Below are 21,036 nucleotides of genomic sequence, written 5' to 3'. Positions count from 1 at the left end.
ATATTCTCAGATTTACTGGTATGGGGAGTGTAAGATATTTTTCTACATTCAACAGGGATTTAAAATGTTTATAATAAAAGGTATCAGATATACTATTGATAGAACTACACCATGACTATTGAAGGTTATCAAATAATCTTTGCTTAAAAAGATGAATAAATACCTTCACATTGCCAACATCTTGTGTTAACCATACATATCCAAAACCTAATTTAAACAAAATATTCTTAATGTGAGTAGCCCATGTGGTGCGACCAGAATGGTCCAGTGATTTGAGCATTAAATAACATTGGCGAGGCAGTCTGCGCTCGTCCAAACGCAGTAGCCTGCACCAATACTTGATGTCCCTTGTGGTATACACAAGTTGGAGAGGGGCTCTTCCGCACTCTCCTAAAACCATTGCATTGTTTGTTGTTTTACCTGTATTTAGAAACCATTTACACATTTTGTTCTGTACATCTTATATAATTTTACAATATGAGATGCCCCATATTTCTGCGCCGTAACAGACAATAGGCACAATCATAGCATCAAATATCTTAAATATATCTTGACAGGGTATATTACCAACTTTCTTTTGATATCTATATAATGTCATAATGGCCTTGTTACTCTGTGCAGAAAGAGTATTTAGTGCCTTAGTCCAAACAAGTTTGGGCGTGAACACAATACCCAAATATCTACATAACGACACGGTTTCAATATATACACTATTAAATTTCCATTTTTCATAATGTCTAAGGGGTCCGCCATTTCTGAATACCATAACTTTAGTTTTCTTCAAGTTTACCTTCATGCCTGTGGTATTGCAAAAATGTTCCAAGGCATTGATCTTCTTTTGTAAATTTAAAGGTGTTTCAGCAATAGATGACACGTCATCAGCAAACATAAGTGCATATATTGCTGGGCAGTCTTTAGTAATAAAGACAGTTTGTCCTCCATAATTTTCCATAAAAGTTACAAGTTTATTTATGAATATTAAAAACATCTGAGGGCTGAGGATGCATCCTTGACGGGTACCTATATTACACTTAAAGTATTTGGATAACCCAGTAGGTGTTCTAACACAGGCACACAGTTGATTGTACATTGATGTAATAATAGACAAAAACTTTCCGCAGACACCATATCAGCCAAACTCTGTAACAACATATTGTGATCAACATTATCAAAAGCTTTTGAGACATCTACAAAGAGGCAGTAGAACCTTCCTTTATTTTTACATGCATACTTTTGGATAATGGCCTGTAGTGAAAATATATGATCTGTCGTGGAATAGTTGGGTCTAAATCCAGCTTGAGATTCGTCAATGATATTGTTATCATCACACCACCTATGTAGTCTAGCATTAAGAATAGATGTAAATACTGGTATATGGTATCAATGAGTGATATGCCTCTATAATTGTTGGCATCCTTCATATCACCAGACTTGAACAGAGGACAGATGATACTTTTCCCCCACACTTCTGGAAAGTTACCACTCACAAAGATTTTGTTAAATGTAATAACTAAAATTGGTGTAATTTGTTTCTCTGAAGACTTTAAAAATTCAGCAGCAATACCATCAGGTCCAGGGGATTTATTATTCCAAAGCTGGTTTATTTGACTTGATATTTCTTGTGCTAGAATAGGAATGTTAATTGTTAGATCATTATTGTCAGGGATATGGTACATACTGCTATCAAGTGCAAGATCCTGCCTAAAAAGAAGAGACATAAAATGGTTAGTCCATTGCTCAGTATTAATTGATTGAGTGACTGCATTAAATGGTTTACTATCCTTGAGCAGTTTCCAGAACAACTTTGGGTTGTCTCTTGCAGCTATCAGTTTTTTCTCTCTGTGCTTCAAGAAATGAGTTTTTCTTTCTACTAAAAGCATTTTTAAACACTGATCTTAAGTGTCTAAAAAGTGAAAAATCTTCCCCATGATCTCTGTGAGCTCTCAGGGCTTTGTATTTGTCATGTTTAATTAATTCAAGTTCATCATCCCACCAGGGAGGCTGCTGATTTCTCCTGAAGTTAGAATTTAAACCATATACTTTTTTGGTGTGTTCTGCAGCTTCTTCATAATAACTGACTAAACAAGATACTGCTGTATTACAATTATTATTAGCTAGTTGTAAGATATAATCATAATGCTCTGCTAATATTCCCTCAAGCTTGTGCAAGAAGGTTTCTTTAGCACCTTCATTCCACACATATTTCTCCCAACTGCCTCCACCTTCCTTTTCCAGATTACAGTTGGAGTTACTCCTTGTATTACCTGGGGCTGGGGGTTGACTATATTTACCTGATGAGGTACCCTGAATATTGAGTGAGCAATATAAGGGGGAAGTGATTGGAGTAATCATGTGTACCAACCCCAAAGTTAGAGAAATATGGAAAGAGAGAAGAGGAGGCAATCATGTTATCCACAGCACTTGATCCATTATGAGTGAAACATGTGAATTCACCATTTGTATCATTAAACAATCTCCCATTCAATGTGTGAATACCAAAGGTCCTACACAATTCAACAAGTCTTTTGCCAAAATTATTATGTGTCACTGAGTCTCTGTTTTTTCTAGGCATATCAAATGTATCAGAGGGGTAATCATCAACATCTCTCTGAATAAAGTCAATATTGTCATCAGGGATATTGTCAAGGAAGTCCTTTGTCCTTGCATTAAGATCACCAGCAAGAAATATATGCTTGTGTGGGTGTTCCCTAAAATAATGTTCAAGTAGTTTTCAAGATGAGTAAATCCATCACTATCTATATTCTCATTAACTGGTGAATTTTCGGGTGAGATATAAGTAAATATCAAAACACAGTCAGAGTCCCATGATAAACTTGATGTTTTGAATAAAAGTACAACAGTATTTTCAAAATTATCATAAAGCCTACATAACAGTCCACTATCTAGCCAATGAGAGCGTATCAAAACAGTGACACCACCACTATATCGCCCGAACGTGTGTGTCTTGGGACGGACACAGCTTAGCGCACGAAAACCGGACAAGAAGTCCGAGAATTCATCGGACCGTCTCACAAATGACTCACAAAACGCGATCAAGTCAAAATGTTCACAAAGACTTTTTACCTGAGATGTCGAGTTTTCATATTTTCGCAGTCCTTCTATATTCCACGAGAGAATATCAAATGTTGGGCAGTGATATATGACAGACTAGTGAGTTCACATGACCAATGATAGTAAAAACTAAGGTAACTGGATATATATAAATATAATATATATATATGCTCACTTGTCTGTCATATATCACTGCATGTAGATATTTACCACTCCGTATACGCGCATATAGATAAACGTGTGCTTTGTGTAAGTTAAATGTAACATACATATGACGCATTACATGCTAATCCCCAATGTCCTATATGCACTCTCACATCTTTGTTTTTACCACTTAACATTTACTAAGGATCAAAATAGTCATGTTTAGTTAAAAAAAAATTAGCTAGCAAATGTTCAGTGGTATATGTGCGTTGTATCGTGAGAATATACAAAATGTCATCAAAAAATTCACTAGAAGCCTCAGTGTTCATCAGTAGCAGGTGATCCACGCAATGTAGAGAACACGTGGGTAGCGGGCGGGTGGGCAATGCGCTGGGGAATACCGACACACCCGCACACCCTCATCGTCGCCTTGCCATTGACACGACATTCGCCTGATCAAAGAGTTCACGCTTGACTCAAATCATTTGATCGATCCTGATAAAGTGAAGCAAACCCGGACTCCACCATCCCTCTCTGTTCAACCCCTGAAAGCATTTCGATGTGTACGACATCCTTTGTGTGATGTATACAAAGGAGGGGCACGCCCCAGGGATGGACTTCACGCGTGGTCAGGGGGATGATCGCTTCGCAGAACAGGAGAACCCAACGACGTGGGCGTCTTTGAATTTTGTACCTATTGTCTACACTAAATAATATTTACTTAAGTGAGTGAGTGAGTGAGGTTTAACGCAGTTTTGAACAATATTCCAGTTATATCGCGGCGTGTCCGCTTAATGCTGGGGGACATCCCAAAGTGATGCAGGTCTCAGCCGTTTACCACTTCGGTGAAACCCACGAGCACGGGTATGGTGCTGACAAACCTAGAAACATAATCGGGACGAACCGGGATTCGAACCCACAGTCATACATTTCTGGCGTGTCTGCGCAGCGAAATTCAGTTATGTTTGACGTTAAATAAAAATAATTCTAAAAAGTAAGCCTCGAATATTAAGGAGCACATCGTCAATACTTCACGGGTTCGTGTACAGCACATACATATTGTCTGAATGGTAAACACATGCATTGATCTCCAAGTACAGGTATGTCCGTGCTTCTCATCACGTGACGGGACTCGGATATTTCATGGCCGATACATGATAATAACAAGAACTGCGAGGGTGATGAAAATTGGCTGATATGAAGAGAAGGAGCTGGGAATAGGCTGATAAAGACGTGAAGGGGCTGGGAATAGGCTGATATAGACGAGAAGGAGCTGGGAATAGGCTGATATAGACGAGAAAGGATGAGAATAGGCTGATATAGACGAGAATAGATGAGAATAGGCTGATATAGACGAGAAGGGATGAGAATAGGCTGATATAGACGAGAAGGAGCTGGGAATAGGCTGATATAGACGAGAAGGGATGAGAATAGGCTGATATAGACGAGAAGGGATGAGAATAGGCTGATATAGACTAGAACGGGCTGGGAATAGGCTGATATGAAGAGAAGGAGCTGGGAATAGGCTGATATAGACGAGAAGGAGCTGGGAATAGGCTGATATAGACGAGAAGGGATGAGAATAGGCTGATATAGACGAGAATGGATGAGAATAGGCTGATATAGACGAGAAGGGATGAGAATAGGCTGATATAGACGAGAAGGAGCTGGGAATAGGCTGATATAGACGAGAAGGGATGAGAATAGGCTGATATAGACGAGAAGGGATGAGAATAGACTGATATAGACTAGAACTGGCTGGGAATAGGCTGATATGAAGAGAAGGAGCTGGGAATAGGCTGATATAGACGAGAAGAAGGGAATTTGGATATGCAGATATAGACGAGAAGAAAGGGGGGTGAAAAGGCTGATATAGACGAGAAGAAGGGGCGGGAATAGGCTGACATAGCCCAGACTGCCCGAGTAGGGAATCAGAATTGTTTTGTACAAAATATATTCAATTTGTGTGGCGTAATCCTGTCTCGAAAGATGAAAAACCAAGATCATTATAATAACAAAGAGCATAGCTCTGTATAGGTATAGATGTATAGACGGAAAGATGATTCCAATAATGGTAAACCTTGTTTTGAACGAAAATATGACTTATACATGCATTGTGTATATCTGGGACACGTGCGGTAAAAAACAACAGATAAAGGATTGGCTTTTTATTTTATCCAGACTAGGATATATGTATAAGGGATTTGGTATAGCTTAATACCGCTTGCAGCGATGCATATCCCCCCAACAGCACGTACACATTGTACACAAATAGGGACTCAAACCCCGGTCTTCGGTGTGGCAAGCGAACGCTTTGACCACTGTGCTTCTCCACCTCCCAATCCTGGTACTCAGATCGCATTGCGAGGCGCTTGACAAACAGGTGTCGACACGGCTTACACACGCGGGAACTTTGTGAGGTTTCAACCGCTTTCCGCCGACAAATACAACATGTGATATACCACACGACGTATTGTATGGAGAGAAAAATAATGCTTTTAAATCTGTGCCTTTCATGTGCTTTTGTGTCATAACAGTTTTGAAGTTTTGTTTAAATTCATAAACTGAAGGAGTTTCCGGTCGTTTAAATCCGCCTCCAGCACGGAAAGGCCCCATCCTATAGTAAAAGGGAAAATGTATGATGACCTTGTTATGACGACGTGTGTCGCTGGGCCTGGGTCGAACATACGGGATATGATATCATCCTCATCACCAGATCGGCGGAATTAACAATGACACAGAGTGTGGGCTCCCTGCGGCTAAACATGTAAACACAGTCGTGCAGCCGGATCCAGCTGGATTTCGTTTTCATTCATACATTAATACACAACTCCCATATTGTAAATACATGGGCGGATGACCCCATTAAGCGCTCCTGGTGGTACGACTGTCGCTAATCACATACACCCATACAAAGAGGTCTAGTCTAGTGGATAGAGCGTCTGCCCGGAGAGCGGAAGGTCGGTGGTTCGATCCCGGACTCGTCGTACCAATAGACGTTAAAAGATGGTATTTGTTTCCCCATCTGGCGCTCTGAATTAAGGTGATAAAAAGGGACTGAAGAGGGGCAGTATACTGAGTGGGGTATCCATGTTAAATTGCAGATGGTATCTCAGTAGGCTAGCACTATAAAACCAGCAATAATCCGGACTACTACAAACAGCCATACACACACGTGCATGCACGTCGCTATATAAGTACAATACTCTTGAATGCGACGTTAAACCCCATTTCACTTTACCCATACAAAGACTTTTTTATTACGCCTATCGTAAATATATGTTAGTGTATGGGAGTTACGTCTATCGCACGCGCAAGTCAATGTTAGTGTACGGGAGTTACGCTTATCCTACGTCAGTGTTAGTAGGTGGGAGTTACGCCTATCGTAAGTCAACGTTAGCGTATGGGACTTACGCCTATCCTAAGTCAACGTTAGTATGTGTGAGTTACGCATATTTAGTGTTTGGGAGTTATGCCTATCTGAGTCAACGTTAGTGTATTGGAGTTACGCCTTTTGAAAGTCAATGTTAGTGTATGGGAGTTACACCTATCGTATGTCAGCGTTAGTGTATGGGAGTTACGCCTATCGTAAGTCAACGTTAGTGTATGGGAGCTACGCCTATTGAAAGTCAACGTTAGTGTATGGGAGTTACGCCTATTGAAAGTCAGTGTTAGTGTATGGGAGTTACGCCTATCGTAAGTCAACGTTAGTGTATTGGAGTTCCGCCTGTCGTAAGTCAACGTTAGTGTGAGGGAGTTACGCCTATCGTAAGTCAATGTTAGTGTGAGGGAGTTACACCTATCGTATGTCAGCGTCAGTGTATGGGAGCTACGCCTATCGTATGTCAATGTTAGTGTATGGGAGTTACGCCTATCGTAAGTCAACGTTAGTGTATTGGAGTTACGCCTGTCGTAAGTCAACGTTAGTGTGAGGGAGTTACGCATATCGTTAGTCAATGTCAGTGTATGGGAGTTACGCCTATCGTAAGTCAACGTTAGTGTATGGGAGCTACGCCGATTGAAAGTCAATGTTAGTGTATGGGAGTTACGCCTATTGAAAGTCAACGTTAGTGTATGGGAGATACGCCTATTGAAAGTCAACGTTAGTTTATGGGAGTTACGCCTATTGAAAGTCAACCTTAGTGTAGGGAGTTATGCTTATCGTAATTCAATGTAAGTGTGTGGGAGCTACGCCTGTCGTAAGTCAACGTTAGTGTATGGGAGTTACGCCCATTGAAAGTCAATATTAGTGTATGGGAGTTACGCCTATCGTATGTCAACGTTAGTTTATGGGAGTTACGCCTATTGAAAGTCAACGTTAGTGTAGGGAGTTATGATTATCGTAATTCAATGTTAGTGTATGGGAGTTACGCCTATCGTAAGTCAACGTTAGTTTATGGGAGCTACGACTCTCGTAATCTATCTTAGGGTATGAGCATTACGATTGTCAATATTCGTTAAGATTGTTTTGTAGAACCGGGCCGGGTCTCTTTATGGTACAGGGGCTTAGTCCCCGATGTTACCGCTACGACTACCGTAACTCATATATATTAACGTAGACTTAATATTATATCTCTAAGATAACTTTGTGAAAACGGCCCCGTCGTGTCTGATCGTAGCGGCGACATTCAGTATCCACCATGTTTGCTCGATCACACTTACGATGTTGTCGAGATATGATCTACTATTTTTGCAACTTCGACCTCGTTCAATGAATCACATGGTATTGCAGTTTGCATACGACATTCAACGTACTATTTGAACGTGGGAAAGGCGGTGATCTCTACTCGCGGCATGACTTGAGCTAACCACGATCTAACAAACGGTGTGCGGAGTAAGGTACATGAACATGCCGACGTGTTTGGGAGACTTGTCGGTGTTTGGAATTAATCATTTTGTGACGTGCTCAGAGAGGTCAACAAACTATTGCCATGTACATTAATTGATGGGAACCTCAGAGAAGGGCGTGGCGGCAGTGCATGTCATAGGCCAGCTGAACAGACAAGGGTGAACTAGGCGACCAGGCAGGGTTGGGGGTCGTGCGTACTTCACCCGTTTGATGAAAAGGCCTTAAAACATACCTGTATAAAATCTTTTTTAAACTGTGTATGTGCACCAACCCAACCCATTTTGTGTAACATTTTTAGAAATGTGTCATTTTTTAGGACGCCACCACCTTATAGTTGTGATAATTTTTGGCGACCCCCCGACTTTCGATGTGTCATTGTATAAACCGTATTAACTGACTGTTATGGTTGATGCATGTCATCGTATCCCAATTGCGTGGATCGATGCTCATGTTGTCAATCACTGGATTGGCTGGTCCAGACTCGATTACTAACAGACCGTCGCTGGAATATTGCTGAATGCGGCGTTTAACAACAAACAAACAAAAATAATCATTTAGTGACGTTTCCATATACAATACACTGTAATCACAACGCCTTATCACAACCGTATTTCAGACTTGGTCTTTTCACTTCATCCCTCGTCATCCTTTGAGAACGCCTCCGTGGTCTTGTGTTAGAGCGTCCGCCCGGAGAGCGGAAGGTCCGGGGTTCCATCCCCGGGCGCGTCATACAAAAAGACGTTAAAAGATTGTACTTGTTGTTACCCCGTCTGGCGCTCGGCATTAAGGGGCTAAAACAAGGACCGGTCGGCTCGGAGTCAGTATACTGTGTCTGAGTGGGGTATTCATGTTAAACTGCCGCATGGTATCTCAGTGAGCTAGCACTATACATCGGCATCAGTCCGGACTACTACAAGCAGCCACACACACACATACACGTGCATGCACGTCGCTATATAAGTGCAATAATCTTGGACGCGACGTTTAACACAATTTCACCTCACCTCATCCTTTGTAGCCCTTTTGTTGTTTTGTCAATCTCTTTGTATATGTCATTTTAATTGCATTACCCGAAATGTTATTTTGCTGACTTGTCTAAATCATAAGGCTTTGAGTTTTTTCAATACCAGATTCAATTAAGCTTGCTTGGACTGACACTTGGTGGAACTTACCTTCTCTTAAAAAAGAACGTCTGTCAGCACTGTTCGTGCCAGTGAATAAGATGAAACACGTGTATTGTTGTCTTTCGTTTTAAACATATTTTATTGACATTAAAAGGTCAAATGGATATGGCAAACGTTGTCCAACTTACAACGCCATTTCCACAAACACATACACAGCCAGGGGGGATGAAATTATTCACTTGTCAATAAATGTAAAAAAAGTTCCGTTTATTCCAAGCGGAAATTAATTCAAATGTTGGATGAAAATAATGTTTCGTTGAAAAACATCTCTCCATTCCTGAAAAATAACGGAGCGTTCAAACAATAGAATGACGTCACAGATGTTTTAATTTCAGTGAAATCCTTTCGCTGTGACGAATGCTGTATTCAAGTAACTGATTAGAGGTTGTAAATGGTAAAACATCAAATATAACGTACAGGATATCTATGAGTATTAATTATAGTAAATACAAATGCTTTTCAAAATCTCTTTTCGACATAAAATTATATTTTTAAATTTATCTTTTCCCACGTTTAAATTTAAAGATGTTATTTATTAATAAGCATGAAATATCACCATAAAGAATTTTCTGGATCGAGTATTCATAAACCGACACCTACGTTACTTGCGTGTGTTTATAGAATTATATACAATATATGGATATGTACCGTCGTGAAATTATGTAGGCACAGGTCCTGTAGTGTACACACACGCATGGCGATCAATCATTGCTAGACACACTGCGGTATAGGAGGTGTTGAGTCAGCTAATAATAACCCGGCCATGCACGTGTCTCTGTTTACCTACTGCCCCAAAGGTAAAGTTTGCCTGAGGAATGCGGACCTGGAAGATTCTCTTGGGCGTCACACGTGGTGGGAGGAATGACGTCATAGCGGTCACCCACAAGACTGAGTCGGATCGTCGTCTAAGATTTGTGTGAAGTCCATGCTTCGCGGTTTGTCAAGTCTATTTAGTACTATCGCCTAAGGGCGAAATGTCTTGTCAGTTTGACACTTTAAACGCTAGGACAAAGAAGGATAATAGGCTCATTTAAAGCTGAAAATAAAGAAAGACGTTATTATTTAAACAGTGAATATGCATATTAATATTATAGTTCAATTATTGTTACTCTCATCAAAATGATCTAGTAGAATTTGTGTTTCCAATACACGGTCTTCTGGAGTTTACTGTAAAAGTTGATAAAATATTGCATGACGTAACACAAAGTAATGATCTAATTTATAGGGTAAGTTTCTGTAGGGTTTTTTTCTTTCTTTTGGTATTTTTGTATAGTGTCGCTTGTGATATATGTGTGTCTTTTAGTTCATAACGGGTACAAACCGTATACCAAAAACATATACTTAAGATACGATAATGTTAGTATTTTGACACAAGTCGTGACTAGATTGAGCAAGTACAAATCTGTCGACAAACCATGTCATATTTACAGACGTCATGTCGTGTATACAGCAGGTCGCGATGCCGACTCGATTGTGTTTAGGAAAATACGAACCGTTATTAACAGATATTTGTAATTTCCGTCAACTGACAATATTAATTATGCTAAAATTCTAAATAGGGACATCAGAGACCATAGCTACACTCATGTATGACGGTTGGTCAACGAAAAGGAAAACCGGGCACTTTGTCAATATTTTACAAGCGCTTCTTTAGACTTATCTCCCCCTGTCTACACATATTTACAGATGGCGCTTACAACAAGTGCTCGTCAAAGCGGGTCAGCCTGACCTGGTACAACAGTTGCACCAACTTATACAGCAAATTTGCAAGTTTCTCAGCTGCAAAATGCTCTAAAAATGAGCGGATTTGTTTATCAGTAGATGGTACGAAAGAAATTCGACAGGACGGTAGTCAAGAAGTGCCCAGTATGCCAGCAACAGGTACACAAACTGAAGGATATGCAATATTTTGTTGAATATTGTTAAAATTTACAGGTTTTGTAGCCCACACGTTTTCTAAACTGTGGGTCTAAGGTCTAGTTTGAAGTAAAGTTAGCCTCGTTGATGTTTTGGCCTTGTTTGTTTAATGAAAAAAGCTGTGTTTTGGAATATCGATGGAATAGAGTTCCTGTGTGAAGCAAAAGGTACTGAGTGGCCTTGCTACTAGATCTCAATGTCTTGAAGTAGGCCTCGAGGAACTATGGCCTAATTATTACTTCCCATTACTAAAACATTTGCAAGGTGTGCACAATGGGGAGCCAGAAGGGATGATATAAATCTTTGCCAAATATTTGACTTTTTAGATTTTCATGAATACCCATTTACGTTATTTTGAACCCGAGTTTCTTGTAATAGCTATGTCACAATTACATTTGTCCAAAACTTTAATAAGTTAGGCTAAAACTATCTTTGCTCTATAACATGGGCAGTGATTCTGTTTGTTAGTACATTGATTGGTACAACTGCACTCCAAAGACAGTTTCAAATAACAAGTATACAATTTCAATGTTCACTTGATTATAGTGGTATTATCTTACAAAATTTGTTTCAAAGAATAAGTTTAGTGCCAAATATTTACCAACTGGAGTTGACTAGTTGACTAGTTCAGGCCAATACCTTGCTTTCCAGTGAAGATGTGTATGTTGTTTAGCACCACATAGCTGAAGCATGGTTCTAGCACGTCTAGTTCACACGTTGTTTTGCAGCACCAATAATGCAAATTGCCAACTTCTGAAAATATTGAATAGATGTCTTTCTTCTGAGAGCTTGGTAGTCTCTTAAAATAACTAAGTCAGCGAACTTATGTATATTTCAGCTAAGTTTTAAATTTCCATGCATCAAATTTGTTCAGTAATATTTTTTGCTGCGTACACATATTTGATCCATACACACGACTAGGCCTAATGCTTGCCGTAAAAGACGACTCTGCTTGTTGTAAGAGGCGACTTATTATTTTAAACAGGATCGGGTGGTCAGGCTCGCTGACTTGGTTGATGCATGTCATCGATCCCAATTGCTTGTATCAATGCTCATGATATCAATTACTGGATTGTCTGGTCCAGACTCGATTATTTACAGACTGCCGTCATATAGCTGGAATATTGCTGAGTGTGGCGTTAAACAACAAACCAACAACCAACTAACCCTGCTGGATGCTGTATACATGTTCGATAGGGCTGGGACGAGTCCAGATTTACTACCCAGGTACCCACCAACCTATTACCCAAGTACCCGCTGTAGATATTTAGAGATAGGTACAAACTGTCCAATTTGAAAAAGTTTGAACGTAGCCCTGTCAAAATGTATTAAGATACACGTGTAAAACGATCTGGTCATGCATACACTAAAGTGAAATTTTCAGAAAGAAATGGGAACATTAGTGACTTATAGCATAACCATAGAGTTTTAGGTAATTTTTGTCATTAAACAATATATCACGTGACTAACCACGGGTCCACGTAGTCCTGTAGGTACCCGGGTCCTACTCGGGACCCACCCAACCCAAGTACCCGAGTTACCCATCCCAGCCCTCATGTCCACTGCTGTAGACAATGCTTTTATTACTTGTAAATATCTGGTCAACATTTACCCTCTTTGTACACATGTTGGCAGTGTATGGCACCAGTAAATATCACTATTTTAAGGTGGATAAATGAACGATGTCAATCTCATTAAAATCAGATCTAAGCCCTCGCTGCCACTAAACAAAGATCTGAGGACATCCCATTACGGGTCCCGTTGGAACGACCTTTCACATACTTTGACCGACCACTGAAATTACTAACTAGAAGTCGACATCAGCCAATTAGAAAGCAGCTTTCTCGAGCATTACGACTCTCGTTTCAACCTGGCGACTTCCATTTCAGATTACGCTTGAAATATATGTTGACACAGTTCTCGATTATAATTGTGAAAACTGAACAAACAAACATTCCGGGATGTCTAAAATATGGTTGAGATTGTATGGCAGTGCTGTGCAATGCCTCTTCTGTTCAAATGTTTATCCCACAGAAGCGAGAGATAGACGATGATTTTGACAGAATCAGTCGTACGGGTCGTAACTGTTGTTCGGAATACCCCATGTTAACGTTTATAAGGTTGCATGATTAGAAAAAACATTCCAACTTTCACTTTCATGATCTGGTAAGCAAAGCTTTGATTGGTCTGATGAAAGGTCGTTTTGACGTGACCTTAGATCTTTGTTTAGGATTAGCAAGAACTAAGACCTGATTTTAATGAGATTGGAACAATGTTAAAATGTGTAATCAAACTTATCTCTATGATGAATTATCTGCCATACTTCTTAGTTCTAACTGATTTTTCAATGAAATCATCTTCAATTCTATGACAATCATTGGTCTAGCTCTGTTTCCCATATCATAGATCGAGGAGAATTTTATTAGCCTCTGGCTATACATTTACTGTTAGGTTGGTTTCTACCAGTTCCTGTGTGTTACAGGTGCCGGTGGCATGCAAGGGCTGTACTTGTGGGCACCAGTTCCCGACACGAGGTCGGGCATCTTCCCAGTCTCAGAAGTCGCCAGACGGGAAGACACCTCCTACATGTAAGTTACCATGGTTACACGCTTCATCATTGTTCATGTTTATTTTCAAAGTTAATTCTATATTTTGGGAGAAATATTTGTGAATGAGGGGGAATTTGTGGAATGCACAAGCAGTAGCCTATTATGTTAATCATATTATTTAGGAAAAATCTTTTTTCAAATAATGTTTTTGCTTATATCTATGATTTGTTGTTGCCAGATGGGGAGGGGAACAATGGCGATGGAGAGCAAGAGCCTATGCGGAGACGAACGGTTCGGACAAAGCGAGTCCGTCCCGACTTCTTCAATCCCCTGGAACTAGAGTATAGCAACAAGAAGGTCAAGAAACCGGAGGTCAGTAAGCCGGAGGTCAGTAAGCAGGAGGTCAGTATACCAGAGGTCAGTGTTTGTAATTGTACCATGAATGTGGAAAATGTTCAATTCTGATGGCATGATTTTTATAGTGGCATAAGGCAAAGGCTGAAGGTTGTTACTTCGTGCTGCTGATGTCCACTGTAGACCCATCTTCCCGAGGCAAGAGAGTTAACTGACTATAAAAGTCCAGTTTCCACCCTTGCCGAACTAGGCTGGTATTATGGAGTTACATTTTGGCTGGACTAACGAGTCTCTGCATAGTCCAATCAAAATCGCGCACCAAAATCGAAATCTGGTTCGTAAAGTGTAATGCAGATTTCGGTCAACTGCAGGATTTGCAAAGCATGTGCACCGCTAACTCGTCAACAGTTATTTTCTAAATCTTTTCATGTTTTTAATCAAGGTGCTCACGTGATTTGATGCACTTCGCGATTTAAGACTCCTTTTAACACAATTTAGATCTTGATTATCGATCAGATCGTCTTGACTGGGCGCCACTGTTTTGTTTGAAGCAAATGCAAGTGATACGAGAGGTGGAATCTGATTGGTCAATAGGAGAGGCATAGAAAGGACATAACTCGTAATAGCCACTGGTGGCGCTACGATCGAGCCCAGGAATTCCAGCCAAGTTCGGCAAGGGTGGAAACTGGACTTTTAAAGTCAGTTAACTCTCTTGCCTCGGGAAGATGCTGTAGACCAAACCTGTGCATGATTTGCTTCAACAGGTTCAGGGGTACGGTTGGCCATTCGCTGTGCCAGGTTGCGTCCCTTTGGCAGAAACCTGTGATCGTGTGTTTGATTCCCAGGTCACCCTGATTATGTTTCTAGGTTTGTCAGCACCGTTCCCGTGCTCGTGGGTTTCACCAAAGTGGTAAAAGTTTAAGTCCTGCATCACTTTGGACTTTCTTCCCACATCAAGCTGACACATCATGATATAACTGGAATACTGTTCAAAGTTGCATGGAACCTCCCTCACTCTCTCACGACATGTTCACTGATGCTAGGCGTGTCCAGTTAATGTATGCCGCAGCGTTAGAAATTGGCACTAGTCCTTGCCAAATAGCCCAATAGTAAAGGTATCCCAAGGACTTGTAGAAATTGGCCCATTTTAAGGGTTTTGCTATATGTTATCATTATAAGGACTAGTGGACAAAAGCTGTTAGTTCCTAACCCTGTATGGTGATAAAGTAGCTAGCTGCGCACTTGTATGTGCATTTGATTAACATTATTAAATACCAGTGTTGGATCACATAAAATACATACTTAATTAACACTGATGAAGTGTTTTCATGTCAAATTGCTGACAAGGACAAACCTTTAGTTTTTCTGAACTACTGTTAAAAGCAGCCTTACACAACTCCCAGAAACAATAGACTGGGACTATAGACGAGTCTTGCAAATGATACTTTTACGTGGTTAGCCATTGCTTGGCTAAGGGGATGTTGATATTTTGTTTCTAGGTTTGTTGGTGGAATCACAGGATGTTAACAGTGTATAATAATTTGTTTCTAGGTTTGCTGGTGGAATCACAGGATGTTAACAGTGTATAATAATTTGTTTCTAGGTTTGCTGGTGGAATCACAGGATGTTAACAGTGTATAATAATTTGTTTCTAGGTTTGCTGGTGGAATCACAGGATGTTAACAGTGTATAATAATTTGTTTCTAGGTTTGTTGGTGGAATCACAGGATGTTAACAGTGTATAATAATTTGTTTCTAGGTTTGCTGGTGGAATCACAGGATGTTAACAGTGTATAATAATTTGTTTCTAGGTTTGCTGGTGGAATCACAGGATGTTAACAGTGTATAATAATTTGTTTCTAGGTTTGCTGGTGGAATCACAGGATGTTAACAGTGTATAATAATTTGTTTCTAGGTTTGTTGGTGGAATCACAGCATGTTAACAGTGTATAATATTTTGTTTCTAGGTTTGTTGGTGGAATCACAGCATGTTAACAGTGTATAATATTTTGTTTCTAGGTTTGTTGGTGGAATCACAGCATGTTAACAGTGTATAATAATTTGTTTCTAGGTTTGCTGGTGGAATCACAGGATGTTAACAGTGTATAATAATTTGTTTCTAGCCTGCCCCTGAAAGTCCTAAAAAGAAAAGGGGAAGGCCTAAAGGGTCCCTGAACAGGTCAAAATCTGAGGAGAAGCCGAAAGGTATGGGTCTTGGAATTATCGATTTCCCATTGTTTGCAAATGTTAAACAATCTGTGTTACTGGTAAGCATTTTCCACAATCCTAATGGTTATGATTTGTTTTGTTTGTATGTTGTTTAATGCCACACTCATCAATATTCCAGCTATATGACGACGGTCTGAAAATATTGGAGTCTTGACCAGGCAATCTAGTGATTGATATCATGAGCATCGATCCACCCAATGGTGATGCGATGACATGCATCAACCAAGTCGGTGAGCCTGACCACCTGATCCTGTTAGTTGCCTTTTTCGACAAGCATTGGTTGCTGAAGACCTGTTCTTGCCCAGATCTTCACAGGTCTCATAGGTTATGAAAATTTTTTTATGTACACCTACGAATGTCTGTGAGTTGTCACACTTTAAAATTTGGCAGACTTTCCAGATAGCTGTGTCGATTGGCACTCGGTATCATGTGAAGGCTGAAACATTGATTTCAAAACAGTTTTCAAAGTTAAGCAGAAAAATCCTGGGCTGCTTGTCAGAATACTTATGTTAATACTTAAAACATAAGGGGGTTCCTAGGTTCACATACAAGAGGATATAAGTATAGCGCAAGAAACTTGTTGAATTTGTGACACTGCCTAAAGTAGAGTGCGAAAGAAATGTTTTCTCCCATAATGAACCAAGGGTGAAATAATTTGGTGTTTTTTCTTTCTTCATAAATAACAAAGTGAAATCCCCTGGGAGGATCCAGGTTAGAATAGATCTTCAGCAGTCCATGCTTGTCAAAAGAGACGACAGGATCGGGTGGTCAGACTCGATGACTTCATTGATGAATGTCGTGTCCTAATTGTGTAGACTGATGCTCATGATATCAATCACTGGGTTGTCTGGCCCAGACTTGATTATTTACAGACAGCCTCCACAAAGACTATATTTTTTGTATTTTTCTGTCCTAAAGTTAAAGATTAACGAGCATGAAAACTGAAATAATTAGTTTTTTTCTCTCCATAAGAACAAAGAACCACCCAGGAAGAAGATCTGTTTTCCAGCCTGCCCCCAGAGAAGGCTCTGCAGTACTCAGTGATCCTGGCGGAACTCAACCGGAAGATGCTCACACAGAACTTCAAGCCCCCTTAGTGACCACTGGTCATCTAGATCTCAGTGATGCATTTTCATACATTCTCATTGTGAGGAACCACGTACAGCAGCATGATAGTTTCAGTACTTACATGTATGTGGGACAAGTGTGTTATTATGGGGTGTTCGGGGGAGTGTCATCCAAACATATGACAACCACTTAGGGAGGGTCATAATAAAATAATCCACTTACAGTCCTGTTAATCCGACATGGTTGGTTGCATATGATTATGTCGGATAAACAAGTATGTCAGATAAACGAAATTAAGTAGTATAAACGTTTGTGATCGAAAATCGGACAACTACATGATAGATAATGATTCAAACACGTAATAAAAAAATCATATTCATATTGCTATGTTACATTGTTGACAGAATATGTTTTCTAATCATGAAACCTCTAAAGCTTAACACAAAACAACTGTTACGGACTGTATGACTTACATGTATTCAAAATACTTTAAAAAGCATAGTCTGGAATGGAAGTCGCAAGTTTGAGAACTGGTACCGCAAACTAAGTGGCTAATGTTGACTCCCTGTTAGTCTTTTCATTGGTTCGCGAAAAGTTGTTGTGCCGTGACCTGTAATGGGATGTCCTTGGCGATAGCGAGAACTTGTATCTGATTTTAATGAGATTGAGGTAATCTAAGCATGTGATTAATCCTGTTTTCTTTATTTAAAGCATTAATTGTTTATTGTGAAGCAAGTTTATCTCTGCAGCCATTGTAATATGCAGCTACCAGCTGACTCGTCTCGTATCAATACACAGGCTGTGTACTCGTGGGCAGATGACCATGGAGTACGCTGATCACTGTGTCGGATTAACGAGAGTGATTTCAGTAATTTGTTGCAAATTAGGTGTGTCGGAGTGCGAGACTGTCTGATTAAGTGGTCTAACTAGCACTAGTCATTAGTGTCGGATAAAGCTGATTGTCGGATTAACGTGTGTCGGATTAATGAGACATATTGTATTTAGGGAGTGTCTGTAAAAAATTACATTTTATGATCAAATATGAAGTGCTTTGTCTTTTCAGGAAGGTTATGAAAAAAATATAGTCCAGCACCATGACTGTAATATACATATGTAAATATGTTTTTTACAAAAAGCCTAGGCAAGTCTATATGAATCTAAACCAAGTCTAGTTTCCTTGATTCCACATTAAGAAAATAGCAGAAGAAAGTGTGTGTTTTTAAAAAGGAACACAATTATTTTAAAGAAATGTTTTTGTAGACTAAGTGTTAATCTAGATAAAAAGTACAAGGACAGGGGGAGGTAATTCAAAATTGAAAAGCATTTTGGAGAGTCATTATTTTCAGTACATTAGTGCAACAAAAAGCACTCACTCATCCACCCACCCTTGTAATAAATCACCTGTCCCTTACCAGTGTTTGTGTACATTATATGTTGAGGTTTTGTACTTGACATTGTACTCTACAAAGTCAACATGTCTATCAACAAGGCATTGTCGGGTTGAAAATGAAGTATTTGATACAGTGAGATGTATTCCATGATGTGTTTGTTTTCAAATGAATCTGAAACTTTGCATTCTTTCTGTGCTGACCTATCAGCATTATGTCAAATAAATGTAACAGGTGTGAAATGGAAAATTGCAACATTTTATGATACTACATTGGTTTTGAAAATATTGAACTTGATTCACACCATTTTGAATGTTCTATTGTAGACGAATCTATGGACAAGACATCTAGCTCGACTCAGTTGTAGTTTTCATTGAGAGGAATGTCCGAGAAAATCTCCATTCCTTAAAAATAATGGAACCGAGGGCCTGTATATTTAAGGAATTGAGAGTAACAAGGATATACCGCTACTCACAACACTTCCCTAGTCTTAGACTTTGACAAGGGCGGTTGGTAGCCTAGTGGTTAAAGCGTTCGCTCGTCACTCCGAAGACCCGGGTTCGAATGCTGACATGGGTACAATGTGTGAAGCCCATTTCTGGTGTCCCCTGCCGTGATATTGCTGGAATATTGCTCCAAAAACCAAACTCACTCACTAGACTTTAGACAAAACATTCTAAAGAGTTCTGTAACATGCATTGCCAACATCAGTTCATGATGGAGCACATGCAACAGCGACAGAACACACACGCAAATGTCCCTTCCTGAAATATAATGGAGTGCTCCAACAATACAATGGTGCCACAGATGGGTTTTGATGTGCATGAATCAAATGTTTTTTGTGTCGGTAGTGTTGCGGCCTGAACTGGCTTCACAAAATTAGTATTTTTTATAATTTTCTACTTACTATTTTCCTTATTTGGTTTATGATGATAATATATTTCATTGATGTCGGTCAGAAAGTAAATCATTAATATAATTCATGGTGGTATGGATGAATGGTCAGTGTTGTTTTATGGTGTCAGGATTGTTACAACAGACTCATTAAACATATATTGTCCAGCACTCTTGTCTGTTGTATATCTAAGGGCAGTGATACTTTTCTCACATACAGAACACCTGTCCTTGCATAGAGAACACCTAATGTGCAGAACACCTGTCCTTGCATACAGAACACCTAACCTGGCACACAGAACACCTAATGTGAAGAATGCTCTTCCTTGCATACAGAACACCTAATGTGCATAACACCAGTCCTAGCATAGAGAACACCTAATGTGCACAACACCTGTCCTTGCATAGAGAACACCTAATGTGCATAACACCTGTCCTAGCATAGAGAACACCTGCCCTTGCATACAGAACACCTAATGTGCAGAACAACTGCCCTTGCATACAGAACACCTAATGTGCAGAACACCTGTCCTAGCATACAGAACACCTAATGTGCAGAACACCTGCCCTTGCATACAGAACACCTAATGTGCAGAACACCTGTCCTTGCATACAGAACACCTAATGTGCATAACACCTGTCCTAGCATAGAGAGCACCTAATGTGCAGAACACCTGCCCTTGCATACAGAACACCTGCCCTTGCATACAGAACACCTAATGTGCAGAACACCTGCCCTTGCATACAGAACACCTAATGTGCAGAACACCTGTCCTAGCATAGAGAGCACCTAATGTGCAGAACACCTGCCCTTGCATACAGAACATCTAATGTGCAGAACACCTGCCCTTGCATACAGAACACCTAATGTGCAGAACACCTGCCCTTGCATACAGAACACCTAATGTGCAGAACACCTGCCCTTGCATACAGAACACCTAATGTGCAGAACACCTGCCCTTGCATACAGAACACCTAATGTGCAGAACACCTGCCCTTGCATACAGAACACCTAATGTGCAGAACACCTGCCCTTGCATACAGAACATCTAATGTGCAGAACACCTGCCCTTGCATACAGAACATCTAATGTGCAGAACACCTGCCCTTGCATACAGAACACCTAATGTGCAGAACACCTGTCCTTGCATACAGAACACCTAATGTGCATAACACCTGTCCTTGCATAGAGAAAAACTCATGTGAACAATACCTATCCTGGCATACATAACACCTAATGTGCAGAACACCTGTCCTTGCATACAGAACACCTGTCCTTGCATACAGAACACTTACTGTGCAGAACAACCCATCCACAGAAAAGGCATTGCTCCCCTTCCGATCCAAGACAATGAATGTTCCTGAATGGATGTCAAAGTGTCTTCAAT

At 40.1% G+C, this 21,036-nt stretch overlaps 1 protein-coding gene across 4 annotated transcripts; it reads left to right on the top strand.

The window, feature by feature from the left end:
- The first annotated feature begins 10,941 nt into the window (after positions 1 to 10,941).
- LOC124127842 (UPF0547 protein C16orf87 homolog) lies at positions 10,942 to 17,710 on the top strand. Of its 4 annotated transcripts, none has more exons than XM_046491217.2 (5): positions 10,942 to 11,130; positions 13,649 to 13,754; positions 13,954 to 14,087; positions 16,193 to 16,274; positions 17,271 to 17,710. In XM_046491217.2, the coding sequence occupies exons 1-5, from the start codon at positions 11,071 to 11,073 to the stop codon at positions 17,393 to 17,395; spliced, it is 507 nt and encodes a 168-aa protein (XP_046347173.1). In that variant the 5' UTR covers positions 10,942 to 11,070; the 3' UTR covers positions 17,396 to 17,710. The 4 variants fall into 4 exon arrangements, with proteins under 4 accessions (XP_046347173.1, XP_046347172.1, XP_046347170.1 ...); XM_046491216.2 differs by having other exon boundaries at positions 13,954 to 14,102; XM_046491214.2 differs by having other exon boundaries at positions 13,954 to 14,132.
- Positions 17,711 to 21,036: the final 3,326 nt, after the last annotated feature.

The sequence above is a fragment of the Haliotis rufescens genome, unplaced genomic scaffold (assembly GCF_023055435.1).
Source record: "Haliotis rufescens isolate VD_foot unplaced genomic scaffold, xgHalRufe1.0.p SCAF_7, whole genome shotgun sequence".
Classification (NCBI taxonomy): domain Eukaryota; kingdom Metazoa; phylum Mollusca; class Gastropoda; order Lepetellida; family Haliotidae; genus Haliotis; species Haliotis rufescens.
Note: the sequence above shows the minus strand (reverse complement) of the source record. Positions and strands in the feature narration are given on the sequence as shown.